Genomic DNA, 20,215 nt, shown 5'->3' with positions numbered 1-20,215 from the left:
GTTCACACAGGTAAGATAAATAAGTCATGCCCAGAGACACACAGTTTCTTGTGGCAAATGCTGTTTACATCCCATTGCTTGAGTTATTTGGGTGGAGTCACTATGTAAACTTCAGCATAATACCATCTGCTTCTTCAGTAGCCTCATATCCGTGTGGCTCTTTAAACAAGTGGAATATTTGCTGTTGTACCTTTGGAAGAACAGCCCAGGCTTGTGTGGTCACACTGGATTTAAGGGATTGAGAAGAATGTCAAGTCTGCTGTTTTTAAATAAACTGGAGCAGCAGAAAGAACTGACAAGAGGTGCTGGTGGGTTAACAATCTGACAGGAAGCGTTGACTTTTTTGTATATTCAGCTGTGCTTTGCTCCGACAGGCAGGTCAAATTACATAGAAAATAGAAAATTAAAAGAACCCTTGAATAATATGGAAACTCTAGCTTTCTGCTAACGTAATGCTGCAGTAATAACGGTAATTACTATACATTGGATTAGTGTCTTGCCTCAGCAGCGAAAGAGTCAAAGATGGGTTTTTTGCTTCAGACTGGGGGCGTGTTTTTATCCTGATAAAGGGAATGGGTGGGGGCAGAACTTATGTGCCACTTCTCCTGGAGCCCGTGCTCAGACAGTAAAAAATTATACCAAATATTACTATTAAAGATGTGCCTCGGACAAACGGTGTACTAGCGAGGGTACACGCGACGTGCACTGGTGCTCAGTTAAACGGTAGCTAGCTGACGTCGGAGATGACACGTTAAATAGCCGTTTGGTCCTAACCAGCACTTTTAAACTGAATATTTGTACTAACTGTAACATAAGTGAGTGTTTCTAGCTAATACAAAAATGGAAAGCGACAAATCAGCGCCGAGTGAAGCGAAGGGCACCGAGTGTGTGAGCACAGCGGACACCGAGAAGAAAGCCTTGATCCCCGCCGAGGGTCCCAAACCCAAAGGGATCAGCGCAGTCGCGGTGCTCTGGACGTTTGGAAAATGTCTCGGCGCATTGCTGCCCGTCTACCTGGCAGGGTACTACCGTGTCAGCACCAGCCTCTTGGTGTTCGGGATGATGGTCTACACGGGATGGAAACATGCCCGAGAAGCCAAGGAGAACCGCCTGAAGTCAGCCATACAGCTGCTCAACAACGAGGAGGAATACACATTCAAGAAAGCGTCTAAAAAGCAGCGAGACCTCCCTGCGTGGGTAAGAAATTAGCCTACCTTTGTCAGTGTGTTACATTATCATCAAAAAATCCTCCCCAATAAAACAACTTTAACCTCTTTAACCAATGTTGACCTTATGTAACCCCCACGTTACGTATAGCAAGACAACGCTTAGCAGAGGACCCTAAAATCATAATATCTGAGGTACAAGGATCCCAGTAAATATTAGCTTTACTCTATTCTTAACTGTTATGTCGTAGGCTAGTTCCAGTCATGTGAATAATCCTATGGGATCCTGGTATCCCTTATATTTGTTTAAAGGTTTTACCAAATAATAATTTCCTCATTGACAATAATATACAGGCACAACCAATTAGGTCAGTCAGTGCCTTTTTATAATCCTTTTAAAACTTGTTTTATGTTGCAGATAAAACATGGGCAATTGATGCATGCAGTCAGGTGTATAGAAGTCCTTTTCTGCTATATTTACCCATTGTTTTTGCTAAGCCAGTTACCAACATGGTAACATTTGTTTGTCTAAACTTAACTTGTTGGATCAAAACAACACCAGTTTTAGTGCATTCCAACAACTATAACAAGACTTTAACTAAGCAACTGCAATTTCAGCTTAAAAGGTAGATGGAACATGTGCAGGAGTTATACTTAACATACATCCTGAGGAAATCTACCCTAAATGGAAATGCTGAAACCACATGGGCTGATTTTTAATCAGAGCATCTTGCCACACCCAAATGAGGTTCCTGTGGGTACTTGTTTCATTTTCATCTTGCATAAGCAGGCAGAAGGCTCCTTATTAAAGCATTAAGAAAGGAGCATGTCCATATTGCTCTCTGTTGTGCAAAACAAATGTCATGTTTAAACATTTATAAAAAAATGGAGGAGACAATTGATTACATTTAAATCATCTGGACAGTCGCAGCATTTATCTCCTTTCCTTTTTCTTTCATAAATATTGGAAAACAGTTTAAAATCTGGTGCACAAAGCACTGAAATTATATAAAAAATGCTATTAATGACATTTCCAGACCTGCATTAGTAACCTCTGAATCACTTCCCTTTCCTGTTGTGGGTTTATCAGGCCCTATGCATAATTTAAGTAAGTACTCTCATTGTTTTTCTTTCTTTCAGGTCAGCTTTCCAGATGTTGAGAAGGTTGAATGGCTGAATAAGGTACATTTTATTGGTTTATCAGAGTGCTACAAATGCAAAGACACACTAGGGTTTCCCCCTCTATTAAGCCGACAGCAAACACATGCCTGTCTGTTCAGCTGTTCTGCTGATAGACACTTGGTAGAGTATGCTAGGGTAAAAGCGGGTGCTAGCTGATGGATGGTAGCACTGCTGCGGCTGCCATGTTTCATAAAAAAGACACACCCCCATTATTGTAGCCACTATGTCTGTACTGCAGAGAGCAGGCTCAGTGCCAGGCAACACTCTCAACATTTCCATTTCATTACATTCTAGCTCACAGGACGGGGGAGGAGCTGCCCCTCTAACTAAATAAAACAGCAGCCATTGTCCCCCCCTCCTTAACCCCCTTTGCTTTTCATGCCCAGAGAAACTACAGCCAATAATATAAACATACAGCAATAAAAGTGTTCATGCTAACAGGACCACGAGATCTAAGGCTCAGAGAGCGAGACAAAGGAGAGATTTAAGACTGGTTACTGGAGGGGAGGTCAGCAGATTCCCATGTTGCTCGAGCTGCATCCCTCCCAAGAGCAGGCGGCGGATGACTCACTCTCCACTTATGCCAGACTCAAACCAACGCGTTTTCTTTTTTTCCACAGTCACACAAACAAGCTGTGCCTCTGCTTTTAGTTCTTTCCACAAAGTACTAAATACTTAATATGTTTATGTAGCAACATTCATTATCACAATACATTATTTTGTGAAAAGCGAGCACATGTACAGCACAGGATTCATTGTGGTAAGAAAGTAGACAACTAACAGCTGAAGAGACGCAACTGGTAACAGCTGTGATTCTTGTTTTGTTTTTTTAAGCCAAGGCATTTGACAGATCGTTTTGTTACTGTGGCTAAAATATCAAAGTAGTTCATAGTAGTCCCACTTTCTGCTGCATTGTCACCCCTTGTCATTGCAACTGTCGATCTACTGGTGTAAATACTGTCAGTTATGCTCCAACTAATAAAAGCAGCTTATAACCATAGTGTTTTGATTGGTCTGCCTAGGTGCTGCAGCAGGTGTGGCCATTTGTAGGCCAATACCTTGAGAAGCTGCTGGTGGAAACCATTGCTCCATCTATCCGAGCCTCAAGCAACCACCTCCAAACCCTCAGCTTCACAAAAGTGGACATGGGAGACAAGGTGATGCCATTGATAAGTTAAATATAATATGACACTGCTGTAAAACTTCACACAAATGATGCATGTTGTTTATATTGTGCTGAAAAGGTGTGTTCTCTTTGCTGCAGGCCATGAAGGTTGTAGGGATCAAGGCTCACACCGAGAACGACAAAGGACAAGTCCTGCTTGATCTATATATTAGGTAAATGTATATCCATTGCTCTTTGGATTTGCCATCACCTCTCACAGCTTTTAGAAGGCATTATTCTAGATGACACTGTTTCACTTGTATCCTCAGCTATGTTGGCAATGTAGAGATCAACGTTGAGGTGAAGAGATACTTCTGCAAAGCTGGAGTCAAGGGAATACAGGTCTGTCTTTTTTTCAAGCTTATGTAAACTATTTGAATGAATTACAGTGTTGCTTGCCACTAATACAAAGATGTTGCGTGTCAATAGCAGGCATAACTCAAGATGTGCCATTCTATTAGTGTTTACCCACATTTTTTACAGACATCCTTTCTGCTTCTGTCCTTAGCTACACGGGATGATGCGGGTGATTCTTGAGCCTCTGATTGGAGATGTTCCCATAGTGGGTGCAGTCACCATGTTTTTCATCCAGCGGCCGGTAGGTCTATCCACATTCACCTCTATTTGTCCTTTTTTCTTGTTGCCCCTCAACCCCCATTACTGTGACCACTATGGATCTCAGTAGAGTATTGTATTCTGGCTATTGATTTCAGAGTACGGTAATCCTGATTGATTTGCTACACACAGCACATTTAGCTGTCTTATCTCTTCCCAGAAACTAGACATCAATTGGACTGGACTCACTAATTTGTTGGACGTCCCTGGACTGAAGTGAGTAATGCTGAGATAAGCTCTCATTGGTTTTACACACTAGTATTAACCAAGATCTTATAAAAGACACAACTTCACGATGTTTGTATTCATGTGTTGGTTTTATTAACACAGTAGATACTGCCTTATATAGGCAGTACTGCTGTACATTTCCATAAAAATGCTGTCTCTTTGTCTCAGTATCATGTCGGACAGCATGATTATGGATGCCATCGCCTCCTTCTTGGTGCTGCCCAACCGCCTGGTTGTCCCCCTGGTTCCAGGCCTGCATGTGGCCCAACTACGCTCTCCTTTGCCCAGGGTAAAGCCTGGCTATGAATCTACAGATAAATGGAGACTACCATATATGCAGTACATACTACTATACTATATAATACATCTCAGTCCAAAACGTTACCTTTCATCTTGGTCCCTCTTGTTGTTTCTTAGGGTGTGGTACGCATCCACCTACTAGAGGCACAGAATCTAGCAGCCAAGGACAACTATGTGAAAGGGGTTATGGCTGGCTTGTCTGACCCCTATGCCATTTTGAGGGTTGGCCCTCAGACCTTCACCTCCAAACACATGGACAACACAGACTGTCCCAAGTGGGAAGAGATGTATGAGGTAAGATTGGGAGATGTATGGACATTTTTAAATGTACTGTATGTCATCATTGCACAGGTGTTGGAAGACTCAATCATATATCATGCCACTTGTTCTGTATTTGAGGGATTAGAGCTAGGAATGTTCATGTTCATTCATGGTAGCATAGTGCCGCAGCCAGCTTCCATTCAAATCCCTCTGTCAGTCCTCATGTCCCTGTATGTGTCTGGTACATCAGGTTATAGTCCATGAAGTGCCTGGTCAAGAGTTGGAGGTGGAGGTATATGACAAAGACACAGACCAGGATGATTTCCTGGGCAGGTACATATTCACATTCATGTCTATTGTGTGCCAACATTAAATCTGCCACCCTCATATGTCAACTTTCCTGGCCAGTTGCAAAAAGAACACTGCCTTTTTTTGCATGTCATGTCATTTTGTTAAAGTTAAAGCATCTCTTTCTTTTTTCAAATCCTTTTAATTTGTATCAATACATTTTCTTCTTTTTATCTAATTATTTCTTACACTCCTTTTCCATCTAGGACCAAACTGGATTTGGGCATTGTGAAGAAATCCATCGTTGTTGATAATGTAAGTATAATTCTGTTGACCTCCTCAGTCACATTTTGTATAAGCAATTCTTTAATATTCGGACTGTGAATGTATTTCTGGCCTGTCTTCCCAGTGGTTCCCTTTGAAAGAAACTACTTCAGGACGAGTTCATTTCAGACTGGAGTGGTTGACCTTGCTGCCTAGCACTGATCGACTAGAGGAGGTTCGTATCACAAGTTTTCCACTGATTTGTTATAGATTTTTCTTTTTACTTTAAAAAACAGACACCATTTTTTGCCATTCTCCTCCAGGTCTTAAAGAGGAATGAAAGTGTAACCAATAAGACTGCAGATCCACCGTCTTCAGCCATCTTGGTTGTATATCTGGACAAAGCTGAGGCCCTGCCTGTGAGTCAAATACCTCTTCCCTCTCGTGAGAGCTGTTTCCTGTGTGTGCTCAAACTGGGGCAGAGCTGTAACTGCCACCTGTCTTTACATTCCTCAAAGTTGTTGATGCAGCCTTTAACCCTCCTTTGCCCTACAGTATTGTAACGTGGATGTGTGTGGCTAACTTTGTCCGGAGCTCTTAAACAAATATTTCGTACTATTTCTATTTCTGTTGTCAAGTTATACACAAAAGGGCACAGCAGTGGAATAATCTTTGGATTGAAACTCAGTCTTTGCGGTTTTGCTCGATGCAGCTTTAAACTTCCTGATTGTGCCATGCGGTATGGTACTTCCTGTCTGTTGTTGGTGCTGTTGTTATGGTAACCATATAGACACTATTATTCACACTAACCATGTGTTATCAGGGTAGTAGATAAAGTCTATTTTTTGCTCTGCTTGTGATAACCGATTGTCACATGCCTTACTGTGTGTTCATTTGTCTGTACTTGTGTGTCTTTTTAGATGAAGAAGGGAAACAAAGAGCCCAATCCCATGGTGCAGTTGTCTGTGCAGGACATCACTAGAGAGAGCAAGGTATGTCTACTGGGGAGGCCCACCATATATCTGTAGATCATATTTCATTTCATTCTAAATCATATGCACACCTTTATTCTCGCCTTTAGACTTGTTACACAACCATTAATCCTGGGTGGGAGGAAGCTTTTACCTTCTTCATCCAGGACCCTCGCAACCAGGACATAGACATTCAGGTGCAGCTCATAAGATTATCTTCTTGACACTGATCTTTGCGTTTGGTATTCTGGTAGCCAAATGTCTTGTGGTCTAATCTTGGCTCTCTGTTTTGTTAAATCAATCAGGTGAAGGATGCCGATCGTGTGCAGACACTGGGCAGTCTGAAAATCCCTTTGTCCCGTCTGCTGTCCAATTCTAATCTTTCTCTGGACCAGTGGTTCCAGTTGGACAACTCCGGATCTGCCAGTCGCATCTATATCAACACAGTCCTCAGGGTAAATGGCATTTAGTCCCATTTACTAATCCAATGATTGAACAATAAGTAAACACGAGATAAAGGACAGCACAATGTAGGATGTTATTAACCTTAGAATCAAAGATAAAACGTACATGTATAATGGTGTCTAAGCTGAGAATAAATGACAGAAGATCCTCGGTTTTAGGCACATTTTTTCCAGCCTATTTATGTTGACTCTTTTATATTGTAACATAGGTCTTGTGGTTGGATGAGGAACACATTTCATCCAATGTGTCATCTAATCTGGAGGCTGGAACATCCAAACAGCTCCCACAGCAGACCGCTCCTCATCCTAGCTTTGCTACGGAGGTAATGGACGACCGGAGGAATGATTTGCATTTCAAATTGGGTTTTGTCTTATCTCATTTATTTGTCTTTTCTTTTTCCAGGGACTGCTTAGAATCCACCTGTTGGCAGGCCAGAACCTTGTTCCTAAAGATAATATGATGGGGGGCATGGTTAAAGGAAAGAGTGACCCCTATGTCAAGATCAACGTTGGCGGGGAAACATTCACAAGTCAGGTTATCAAGACTAATCTTAACCCCACATGGAATGAGATGTATGAGGTAAATAAAACACGGTTAGTCATTGAAGAAAACAGCTTTGTTGTGAAATAGTGTCTTTTTAGATTTTCTACCTTTTCTTCACTACTCAGGTAATCCTCACCCAGCTGCCTGGCCAAGACCTGCATGTGGAGGTGTTGGATAAAGACATGGACATGAAGGATGATTTCATGGGCAGGTACAATAGCTTTAAGTTATCCAGTTTTGAAATGTAATAATTGGACCCAAAAATACATTCTAATCTCATTTATCCTGACATACAGGCTGAAGATCAGTCTGAAGGACATCATTGATTCACAGTACACTGATCAGGTGGGATTGACCTTGCCAAACACATTGTTGCATGTTTAGCTTCAAAGAGTGTGATCCGAATAAAGGAATATGAAATACCTTAAGTCTTACTCACTTTGATTAGACCATTAACCCTCTTTACATACATGTGTAACACAAAACACAGTTCCTGTATTTTATATAACGGATGATTTAAATTCTTCTCTCAGTGGTACACTCTCCGTGATGTGAAGTCTGGTCGAGTTCACCTGATACTGGAATGGATGCCGACAGCCTCAGAGTCAGACAGATTGGACCAGGTTGGTATTTACAGATTAATCGTGGATTTAAAAACTGTTCCTGATCTGCTCTGACTTGTTTTTTTCTGTGTCTTCAGGTTCTGCAGTTCCATTCAAGGCAGTCCTACCAAAACAAGGCGGTTCCCTCCGCTGGTTTATTGTTTATCTTAATGGAGCAAGCTGATGGCTTACCAGTACGTCTTTTTTTTGTATTGATAATATCAGGTAATGTAGTTAATGTTTATAATACAAACATTGTTATTGTTACGTTCTGTTTGTCTTTCTTCAGGTTAAGAAGAGCGGCAAAGAGCCAAAAGTGGGAGCAGAGGTTACTCTTGGAGAAATGTCCAGGAAAACTACAGTAAGACTTCCAACTTTCTTCAGATTATTTATTGAGTAGTACTTTCTATTGCACTGATTATATTTTATGTTAGAGTGACATTATATCTATCAGTAATATTGACTAACTTGCATTTCTGAAGGTGTGTGATCGCACCACATCTCCTCAGTGGAATGAGGCTTTCTGCTTCCCGGTTCGAGATCCCAGAGAAGATATTCTCGTTATTAAGGTGTGCTGTCTTCACAGAAAGAGTTTTGGTCACACAGACACATACAGTATGAGCTCGGATATTTAGTTGCTTACTCTTCTATCACCCTGCATTTTGTTTCTCCAGCTCTCTCACAGCTGGACTCTGCCCATTGGTTCCCTGGTGGTTCCCATCAGAGAGCTGCTGTCTGAGCCGGAGCTGGTCCTGGACCAGTGGTTCCATCTGGATGGAGCTTCACCTGAGAGTCAGGTTCTTCTCAGGGCTGAACTCAAGGTGGAATAACTCTGTCTGCTCTTTGTTTGTATTATTCTAAATACAAATGATATGTCCTTTTAAGTTTTTATTATATCACCTTCAAAATATATCGGTTTCTCAGTTTCTTTCTCTGCCTATGAACTGTGTGAAGTAATATTTTGTGTGTCCCTATCGTCTACATCTATATTTCTTTTTACTCAGTGGCATGATGTTCTATGTATTTCTGGTTCTCTCTTATCTATACACTTTACATTTTTAATTCATTGTCATGAGACTTTTGAGGAAGTTCTCTAATTGTCTACTTGGTGTACTGCTATTGATAAGTAAGCTTTACTGTATAGCATGTTAACAATGTAAAATTATAATTATATCAACTTAACTACAGATGCTGATTCCCAGCAAATGTCCCGGGGCAAGTGATAAGGCTAAGGTCACTACAACGTCAGACCCTTCCCCTGCTAAGCAGAAACAGGAAGCAGACACAGTGCTGAGGTGAGATAGTTCATTCAAAATGTCTGCCCTTTCTCTCGGTCTTTCCTTTAGTCACTTCAAAGTTTGTTTTGCTTCTCTTACTCAGGTCAAGTTCAGTTGACACTCCTGTAGAGACTATTGTGTCTTCAGTGACCTTGCATGAAGATGTCGATGTAAAGGAAACAGCAGCTGATGTGACTGAGGAGAAGGTAGAAGAACCTCCAACCCCTGCCATAGCACAGCCTGCTCATACTTCCCCAGACCTCAGCTTTGCCAGTGAGGTAAAATTGCAAAATATGATCTACAGGAGCAAATACATGCATATCACAATCCCATTTAATTCAAATAGAGCCTACCAATCTAACATCAAATAATCACTTCCTGTAGGGGCTGCTGAGAATCATCCTGTTGGAGGCCCAGACTCTGGTTGCCAAAGACAACAAGATGGGTGGTATGATGAAGGGCAAGAGTGACCCCTACGCCAAGATTTCAGTTGGAAAGATTGCATTTAAGAGTAACGTGATCAAGGAGAATCTCAACCCAGTCTGGAACGAGATGTATGAGGTGTGTATTGTTAACCATGAGCGTGATTTCAAATAAAGATGACAATGATAATACTTAATGTTAGTCACCTGATTTTTATTCAACTGTTTTGTGTTTTCTCAGGTGGTGCTGAGGCCTCAGTCAGGACAGGAGGTGCAGTTAGAGCTCTTTGACAAAGACATGGACCAGGATGACTTCCTGGGCAGGTAAGGTCTAATGCTGAGGTTTCTAGTTGTCAGACTATGACTGGAAAGCTTAATTGTCTCAATGTGTCAACAAGTATGAAAGCCCAAAATGTAGTAAATTGATATAAAGATAAATCACAGGTTTATGACCATACGTGGTGTAATTTGATTTATAGATAACGAATCGTTTTCTCAAGCATTCATGTTTTTTCTATACTCTGTACCATTACATATGTAAAGTGTTTTTTTCAAATCTTAGAAATTATAAATAGTTTCGATGTAATGATTTAGGGATTTTTAAGGTTCTAATTGAACTTGCTATTGTCTTAAAATGCTTGCTGAATTTGCAAATGTGTTTCATTGTGAGCAGGCTCGATATCAGCGTGGCAGACATCATCCGTTCCCAGTTCACAGACCAGGTCAGTATTGCACGTCTTACTGTATCTTAGTAATGGCTGTGGTGTAATCTCAGGCTTTATTTAAGTCTACGTCTCTGTTTCAGTGGTACACCCTGAATGACGTAAAGTCTGGACGTGTTCGCCTGATACTAGAGTGGGTACCAGCAGTGTCCCATAATACCACCATGGATCAAGTAAGTGCAATTCCTATCAGTTTATGTTTCCTCTCTTAATCAATCAATTGCCTATTCCTCCCACATCTGTGCTGTTCCAAATATGATGCTCTGTTCACTGTGAGTCATCATAATGTATTTCTCATTTGATTCTCTGCTGCAGGTGATGCGAGCACAATCTCTCCAGTCTTACAAGAACAAGACCATTCCCTCTGCAGCACTGCTCTTTGTCTATGTGGACCAAGCACACTCATTGCCTGTGAGTCCCTTGTAATTTGAATCTGAAAAACACAATAATACGTGTGCTGTGTAGATGTCTGGAAAGAACATATTGATTAACACATCCTGTCCTTGCACAAAGTGAAAAACCTCTGCCTCTCCATACTCTGATGTTGGATGTTGTGATGCAATGATTCAGCAATGTTTTTTAGAGAAAGGGAAGTTGGATTTTGTCTCATTGTTGCCTTAATTACAGACGGTGACTACAAACTACTCTCATTATGTTATGTGTCTTTCTGTGTTCAGTTTAAGAAGAGTGGGAAGGAGCCCAAGGCTGGGGTTGAGCTTGTTTTTGGTAAAACAACCTACAAAACCAAGGTATGAGATTGGTGATGAAGAAATTAAACAAACACCTACACTGTCTTTACAAGCTTATAACCCTAACCCTAATGAATATTCCAATTAATCATTTAGTCAATAGAATGTCATAATGAAATCCACATCAACATTTCCCACAAAACTAAATTAGTGTGTTTGAAAATGTATCAAAATGCTTTCAAAATAAAAAAAAAAGCTGCTTTGGTCAGAATAAAAACAAATGTGACTGGCGCCACCCAATGGTGGTATTGAAAAGTACACACAGACTTGCACAAAACACCATTGGAAAGAAAAGAAACAATCAATTTACTTTGTTATTACATGCCCAGTTTAAAGTGCCACCTCTTGCCCAACCTACTTCTCTTTTCCTGCCTGAAGGTATGTGATCGCTCCAGATCACCTCAGTGGGAAGAGGCGTTCTACTTCTTAGTTCGCAACCCCACAGAGGAGATGCTCATAATGAAGGTGAGTGTGCTGTAGTGCAGTATCTGGAGACTGCTGCCAGTGTCAGGGACATACAGTACATAACTATATTTTGTGTAAATATTGTGTTTATTTTTCATTTGTTGCAATAGTCTTAGCTTTTATTATTTTAATATTTTGTAAATGTTCTGAATCTCCACCATCTCCACCCCTGACTGCCATCATATCACTCTAGTTGTCAAGTGCCTGGGACCAGCCAATGGGATCTCTTGTAGTCCCTGTGAGAGCGCTGCTCTCTGAGCCGCAGCTTGTCCTAGACCAGTGGATGCCTCTGGATGGAGCCTTACCTGAAAGTGAGATCCTACTGAGAGCTGAACTCAAGGTAAGAGAGCACCCACACAGGGGACCATTATCATTTCATTGATACTCAAAAAAGCCAACTGGAAGGTTGTTGTTGACAGATCCTGAGCTCGAGGATGACTGAAGCTCCACAGCCTTCTGTGCCTCATTCAAAGAAGGAAGAGATTGTCGTTCCCACAGCCAGTGACGACGAAAACTTTTCAGAGCTAACCAAAGATGAGTGAGTATGATTTGATAATGCACACATCACAACTGCAGGCTGTTCCTCTGTCTTCACAAACGGTCAAACCAATATCCCTTGGTGTCATTTTAACAAAATGAAAAGTTTGCGATAAATACACATATTGAAATGCAGAAAAGCACTCAACTTAAAATTCAAATCATACTTGTAGTGCCTCTCTGTTGACTATACAACCAATAATGCTCCATTTGAAACTACATTACTAGCCAAGTGAAGCTTTAATAGGCTAATATTCCCCATCATCCAGCTCCAGTCAGGAGTTTTATGATGCTTTTTAACAGCTGTGTGTACTTTCAGATCTGTTGCAGTATCCAGCCAGTTCAAACAGTCTGAGGCAGCAGATGATCTGGCCCTCACAGAGGATGCTACTCCCCCTGAACCAGCTGCCAGTTACACTCTACCTGATACAACCCCTGCTGCTGCAGTGAGTCATACAACATTACAGTCAGTTGTAATTATGTCTAGCATATCTATTTTCACCCTCATAACTTTCAATGTAATTGTATTTATTGTATATCTTCTTCTATCTATCTTTTTCTATCTATCTTCTTCTTACTCAGCTGGTGGAGGAGCCAGAGGATCCAGAAGAGCAGCCCACACAGTCAGAAACAGCTGAACCTGGGAAAATACAGACAGCAGGGTAAGCTACACAGCAAGTTAGACCACCTTCTTTTTCTATATTAATGCTTAAAATGAAAATGAAAATAATTGTGTGTGTGTGTGTGTGTGTGTGTGTGTGTGTGTGTGTGTGTGTGTGTGTGTGTGTGTGTGTGTGTGTGTGTGTGTGTGTGTGTGTGTGTGTGTGTGTGTGTGTGTGTGTGTGTGTGTGTGTGTGTGTGTGTGTGTGTGTGTGTGTGTGTGTGTGTGTGTGTGTGTGTGTGTGTGTGTGTGTGTGTGTGTGTGTGTGTGTGTGTGTGTGTGTGTGTGTGTGTGTGTGTGTGTGTAGTACTGGTTTAGGCAGCCTTGCTCAGGCCACAGTAACTGGTATTGCTGCTGACACCCTGGGGACTGCAGAGGTCACAGAAATCCCAGAAGCTGAGGAAGATCTCCCACCACAAACCAGCCCCAGCCAGGACTTTGGTCGAGAGGTGGGTTTAGTTTATGCCCTGATTAGCACAGTGGAAGTTTAATAATGAGCTCCCATGGTATTTGTTCTTTGTCACTAGTCACTACCCCCTTTGTCTTATTATAAGAAAACACTTCCTTCAGCAGTTTACTGCTTACTACCCCTCTGATAAAGTTAACACTTGTTATCATCAGTATAGTGGAGAACATAAATCAAGGACATTTAAAAAAATATATTTTAAAACTATAATATCTAAACAATTATTCACCAGGGTCTAATATGAAATGAGTTTCTCGTAATTAAACACACTAACAACAAAATCGTGCCAAATCACAGATGGTCATCATCCTTGAAGGATTTATGCTCCAGCCTTTTTTCTAACAACGTTAATGTGCTACTTCCTCTTCTCTTCAAATAGCACACTAGGCTCTGCTGTTGTGATTTCAGCTTCCTCTCCTGATCAGCCATGTGTGGTGCATTTTCTTTTTAACTTCCGCATAGGCACATGTGTCATGCCAGCTGCATTGTAAAAAAGAGGAATTTCTGTGGGGTGCAAAATTAGACTTGTAAATACTTGTATTGTTAATACAGTTAACAGAACTCTGGGATGGACATTTAATTATGAAGAAAAATAGTTCTCATAAACCAAATTTAGATTAGACAACTAAGAAAGGTATCTTCTATCTTATCAACGTTCACCTTAACCTACCAGAGTGACATAATGTGCTCCTAGATGTCAGTGTATATAATAGTAATCAAATGCATCTGTAAAAAATAAAGTGGTTTAATTTCATATTAAAAATACTTGACATAAAGAAACAAAATCTGTTTTCTAGACATACGTCATTCTGTTGTGCCGAGGTCACACAGGTTGGATGATCTGGGTTGTGCTGAATATATATAGAAGCTATATTATATAAATGAGTTCAGGCTCAGTGCTCCATGTATGTTTTATAACAGTAACAGTGTTCATCCTGCAGGGGCTGCTGAGGATTCACCTGCTGGAGGCCCAGAATCTGGTTGCAAAGGATAACCTGATGGGGGGCATGGTGAAGGGCAAGAGCGACCCCTATGTCAAGATCAACATAGGGGGAGTTCATTTCAAGAGTCATGTAATCAAAGAGAATCTTAGCCCAACATGGAACGAAATGTATGAGGTATGAAGTATTGTTTGTTTCAAGTCTTGTATGTTTATCTTGGTGAAGCTGCAGTGTTTTTAATCAAATGTTGTTTTTTATTTATTGTTGACAGCTAGTTTTGAGTGGTCACAGCGTCCAGGAAATAAAGTTTGAAGCATTTGATAAGGATTTAGATTCTGATGACTTCCTTGGCAGGTATGTTTCATGTTGATCGTCTTGATAAGTAACTTGTATTATTACACATGATAAAAGTGTAAAGTCCTGACCTTTGACTTTACATGCATTTGCACTGAAATACATAAATGAATACACAATGATAAAAACATGTTGATAATTGTTACTGGCTGAATAAAAACAATGCACATCTACTTTATAATAAAAATAATATATATATATATGCTATGGCTTGAAAACAGTACTATTCACAGTGGTGTTCTGCAGCTGCCAATGCTTTACATAAACAGATCATTTAATGTGGTTGGATTAAAAATATATTTACACAAGGTGTAGCTACTGTTACCACAGAATTCTGCTATTTTAACTAAATGCAAACATAGGAAATCTGTGTTTCAGGAGGTAAGCCATTGAAATTACAAATATTGTCAAACATTTGCCTGTTTTTATGTTTGCAGATTCAGCATTAAGATAAACGAGGTCATGAGATCCCAGTACACAGATCAGGTTAGTCAATCATTCATGATCATAAATCATGCCATGTGATTTATACTCTCTGTTCTGTGTCACTTCCTGATACAAAGGGTGTTGCCCTGCTTGTTGAACTGGCTTTGTCTCTGTTGCAGTGGTACACTCTGAATGATGTGAAGTCTGGGCGGGTCCACCTGATACTGGAATGGGTTCCCACTGTGTCACATTCAGTCAGACTTGACCAGGTCCGTCCTTACTTATGTTTACGTCTCTATATAACCTACTGTTTAACATCTTTAAACAAGCACTATTAACTTGTCCATAACAATGCCACCTCCTTGATAATGCTGTTTAGTCACATTCCAACACACATGACCATGCTTGCCAACCCTCCCGATTTTCGCGGGACACTCCCGATTTCATTGCCCTCTCCCGGTTTCCTCCCTGGGTCATATTTCTCCCGATTTCTGACAACATCAGATTTACTCAGGACTGTTTCCTCTCGGTCTTTAATACAGCTAAACCATTGTTTGGTTTCCATGGTAGCGAGGGTTAGGAAGATAGTCACAGAAAACAGAACAAGAATCGACAACTCTACCCTCTGCTCACTCCGTTCCTGTAAAATACAGGTCCAGCCCACACATATGCTCCATGAAGGATGGTGCTACAGGCCGCAAGGCAGTGCAACTACAACTGCAATAAGCATGTTAATGTTAATATAATACCCCCCCCCCCCCCCCCCCCCGCGCGGTGGTTTTGGAAATGCTCCCGATTTCTGAGGTCTCAAGGTTGGCATGTATGAACATGACTCACATTACAAAATACCCATCAGGCCTAACTTTATGTCTCAGGTGCTGCAGCTTCAATCTCTCCAGTCTTATCAGAACAAGGCTGTCCCCTCCGCTGCTCTGCTCTTTGTCCATATGGAAAGAGCACATTCATTACCCGTAAGTCACCTGCGTTTATTTACATACCATACTGTAAGAAAAGTATTCCTCATAGAATAAAACTTGAATGCCTCTCTCTTCCTCTTCAGTTGAAAAAGAGTGGGAAGGAACCCAAAGCAGGAGCTGAGCTTGTTCTCGGTGAAACAACCTACAAAACCAACGTGAGACTCTTGAAGCATGGTGCTTGAATGTCAAACTGATGAATACAATATAGTTATAATAACTGTTCCATATTTTCTTCATCTCTTAAGCTGTGCGAGCGCAGCACCAGTCCTGAGTGGAATGAGTCTTTCTTCTTCCTGGTCCATGACCCTAAACATCAGATGCTTGTAGTAAAGGCAAGACATTTATAAACGTTCATTCTGCATCTCAAATCTAACAGTAGTGATGTTGGAAGGTATTTTACATTTTCCCTCTCTCTTTAAATGCAGTTGTCGAGTGGTTGGGACCAGCCAATGGGATCTCTGGTGGTTCCGGTCAGGGAAATGCTTGCAGAGCCACAGCTGATCCTGGACCAGTGGTTTAATCTGGATGGAGCTTCACCTGAAAGTCAGATCCTGCTCAGGGCTGAACTCAAGGTGCTAAACACACCTGCCCACACATGCATGTTCTAATCTATAGCATTAAACAACAACAAATCAATAACAATACTTGTTCTTCCCATCCTGTATTTGCTTTCAATAGGTTCTAGATTCCAAAATGGTGGATATGATCGGTGCAGGGAATCTGCCATGCGCTGCCTCTGGGCCTGGAAATGGGCAGGTGAAGCTGTCTCTTTCATACGCCTCACAGGAGAGGAAGCTCATCGTCATTGTCCATGCCTGCAGGTGAGCCTCCTAAAATGCAGTGTTCCAGTCAGATTGCGTCCTCACCAATGACATACTGTGGATATTTTTGATTCTTGGTTTAGGAAAAATATTATTGTTTGTTTGTTTTTTTCAATTGAAAATGTATACCAAGTTTGTTTCCTATTCATTATCATGGCTCAACACCATGCTGTTACCATTTTATCACTGTTTACCCCAACTGCAATGAATAATTATAACAATTATGCATATTCAATGAGCTAGATACTCACAGTATGCTCTAGTCTAGTTCAACATGTTTGTACGTTTTACGGAAAAGTCAGAATTTGATTGTCTTGTTTTGTGTTCTTGTTTTCTTACATCTTCCTGCTGAAAGAAGAAAACACTATAATCTGATAGAAAACAAATCATCTGACTTTACATTTCTGAAATACCATTTGTAGTAACATTGAATAAGGGTGTGTTTTAAAAAAGCTATCAACCTACTGTTCAAGAAAAAAATGAACATTTATCAAAATGAGGACATTGTTGATGACAACTCAAATTCACAAAGAGGCATTTTACTGCTCTTATGTACTGTGACTTCATATTGTTTAATAATTCTCATGCTTTAACGTACAGTTATTTAAGAAATTCTTTGTTTTTGATTGCAGAGGTCTGTTGTCTCAAAGTAAGGATGGTGCAGACAGCTATGTCTCCCTCTTGCTGCTGCCAGACAAAAGCAAGGCCACCAAGAGGAAGACAGCAGTGAAGAAAAGAGACCTCAACCCAGAATACAATGAGAGGTATTTACCTTATTGTGATTATATTACTGAGCTGGTTTTTTTGTTGATTCTTTTGGGCTAGATTAGCCTTTATTGAAGAGTGACTGGGGGATTTAGAGCAGTAACACATGTAAAAGGACGGTTCGATCCTGTGTACAGCAGGGTCTGAGTTGTTATGGAGACCCGCAGGTTTTCTTATTCATCTCTGTGTCCTTGTTAGTGTTCGCATTAGGTCTGCAGCTAGATTATTTGTTCTCGATTAATCGCTTAATCTATGTTAGAAATGAATGAAAAATGTCCATTCCAGTCTCTCAAAGCCCAAGGGGAGGGTATTTGAATATATTGTCGGTCCAAAACCCAAATATGTTCAGATTAATAAGATATAAAACAGAGAAAATCAGGACATCTCCATATTCGGGAGGCTGAAAACAGCTTTTTCTACCATTTATTTCTTAACATTTTACTTCATCTTTTGATTCATATTTTATCAATACAGTTACTGTTAACGGCTTATCTTGTTTGTCTTTTTTTTAAAGGTTTGAGTATGATCTGTCTATGGATGAGACAAGATTCAGACGCCTCAGTGTAGCAGTGAAAAACAACTCTGCCTCGTTCAGAAGCCGCGACGTCCTTGGACAGGTCAGTCTGACACCTCCACCTGTAACTTTAAATGTTTATTACAAATCCAGCAGCCAAAGGCTAACAAGCGACGACCCATCTGTCAAAAAAGTGTCACATGGTGACGACTCCACAACACACATTCAGATCTTTTGGTAAATCGACAGTTGGGTGACCAAGCTTTGCACTAATGCTGGCCTGCCTTGTAACTTTAAACTGCTTTGAAGTGTGTTCTTTACTTTTAAACTGAAATGCACTGAAAACACGCACAATTACTGCTTATACACAATATGTATTTAGAACTATAACATTTTGTTCCTGTTTTTTTAGGTGCAGATCGAGTTGTCCCAGGTTGACCTGATGATTGGCGTCACAGAATGGTGAGAAGAGCAGACTGTATTACGTTTTTTAAGTGATAAAGTTCATAATTTTCTCCCCGACCGAGAATAGGCTATAGTTAGTATCTGTTTTAGATGAAAAAAGTGACATCCACATTTACCATGGAGGGTCCAGGATTATGGTCATAATAATTACAAAATTGTCAATCCAAAAAATAAGACATTCTCCAACATCAAATAAATCACTTATTGAAAGTTATTTAAAATGCTTGCTGTTCAATAAGCAATTGAGGAGTGAATCTTAGCAGTGTTTTAACCATGTTTTGAAGGTAGGTTACTGTGACGTAACATATTGAGTATTAAGTATGTATAAAGCAGAGAAATGTTCCTGTAGGGGAAGTTTCTTTGGAGAATCACTTATATATGCATCTGTTTTTAACATTGTTCATTGTTTAATGATCACCATTATTCATGATTTCTTCCAGGTTCACCCTGAGAGACGAAGCTGAATAATCTTTCTTCTTGCTTACGCCATGGTACTATAATGATGGAGGATGTCACCACTCAACTTGGCCTGTGCTCCTGCTGCAGCTCACACTGATGCCTTCTCCTCGGCTTACAGTCCCACCGCGACGCCTTACGTGCATCCACCTAGCTCTCTGTGTAACGTATAGTATCGAATTGGACTACACTGTGTATTCACATACATCAATATTCACACCAAAGATAAGTAGGCTGAAGTTGAAAAGGGTAAAGTGAAGGTTTGTATTAACTGAAGGTGTCTTTATTTTATGAAGGGATAATAGTTTTAAGATTGAGTGGAGCAAGTCAAAGATGAACAGTTTTTGAAGGAATTAAGTCATATTTTGTTGTTTTGTTTGCTTTTCTGCTTGAAAAAAGTTTTAAATCTTAAAGTTTCATGTTTATTGGCGCAGTACCATTTTAATATTTGGTCTTTGAAGTATTGCTTATGAATGCTAATGCCATTTCAGTATTTTGGATCTCTTTTATTATATTGAAGTCATTTACATTTTTGCCAGCACTTTGTTACGTTTGTGTTCATGTTTGCATTTGAAAATAATTTTATACAATATTTTATTTACAAGACATAATTTGTTTCACCTACAGTATGTCTCAAGTAGATCATATTATGTTTGATTTTGTGTATATTTGCAAAGATTACAGATCAGAACCAATGGCGTTTGTTGGAAGATGGTATAAAAAAATAAACAGATTTTGCACATCTACTAATGTTTTTGGGGGTTTACACTTTTCCTCTTTCTCTACAACTGTTGTCTTTGTCACTTGAATTGTTCGATAGAGCCAGTTATGCTGAACTAATATATGGATTACTTTATTATTTATACAGTATATAATAAATATTTTGAGTATACTGTAAATGAAAAGATCTTTCCACTGATACCTGAATCCAAATATGATTTTAAAGTCTAAATGATACAGACCAGGAGTTCCCAACCTTTTTTCCCAAGAGCCCCCCAAATGACTCCTGTTAAAAGAGGATGAAAGCGTAATTAAGGAGCACTATTGGAGTGACTTTGATGGTTATTGGACTCAGGATTAATTCATTTGGATTCTAAAAATGCGCTTATCCAGAAAAGCCTGGTTTTGACACTTTACGGGCAGAAGA

General features: G+C 40.2%; 1 protein-coding gene across 1 annotated transcript; it reads left to right on the top strand.

Moving 5' to 3' along the window:
* The first annotated feature begins 95 nt into the window (after positions 1-95).
* On the top strand, positions 96-19,814 carry LOC307040030 (uncharacterized protein). Its single transcript, XM_079682530.1, has 52 exons — positions 96-1,197; positions 2,307-2,348; positions 3,371-3,505; positions 3,613-3,686; positions 3,783-3,855; positions 4,022-4,111; positions 4,289-4,344; positions 4,525-4,645; positions 4,774-4,950; positions 5,168-5,250; positions 5,472-5,520; positions 5,615-5,704; positions 5,793-5,888; positions 6,390-6,461; positions 6,551-6,637; positions 6,746-6,895; positions 7,114-7,227; positions 7,308-7,484; positions 7,574-7,659; positions 7,745-7,793; positions 7,982-8,071; positions 8,149-8,244; positions 8,340-8,411; positions 8,533-8,619; positions 8,725-8,871; positions 9,239-9,345; positions 9,431-9,605; positions 9,712-9,888; positions 9,991-10,073; positions 10,423-10,471; positions 10,555-10,644; positions 10,787-10,882; positions 11,149-11,220; positions 11,599-11,685; positions 11,879-12,025; positions 12,105-12,223; positions 12,542-12,668; positions 12,805-12,884; positions 13,191-13,332; positions 14,291-14,467; positions 14,562-14,644; positions 15,082-15,130; positions 15,250-15,339; positions 15,946-16,041; positions 16,131-16,202; positions 16,293-16,379; positions 16,473-16,619; positions 16,726-16,868; positions 17,501-17,632; positions 18,148-18,250; positions 18,560-18,609; positions 19,053-19,814. Exons 1-52 carry the CDS (start codon positions 841-843, stop codon positions 19,078-19,080), a joined length of 5,478 nt encoding a protein of 1,825 aa, XP_079538656.1. The 5' UTR covers positions 96-840; the 3' UTR covers positions 19,081-19,814.
* Positions 19,815-20,215: the final 401 nt, after the last annotated feature.

Source organism: Notothenia rossii (assembly GCF_949606895.1).
Source record: "Notothenia rossii genome assembly, chromosome: 5".
NCBI lineage: Eukaryota > Metazoa > Chordata > Actinopteri > Perciformes > Nototheniidae > Notothenia > Notothenia rossii.
Note: the sequence above shows the minus strand (reverse complement) of the source record. Positions and strands in the feature narration are given on the sequence as shown.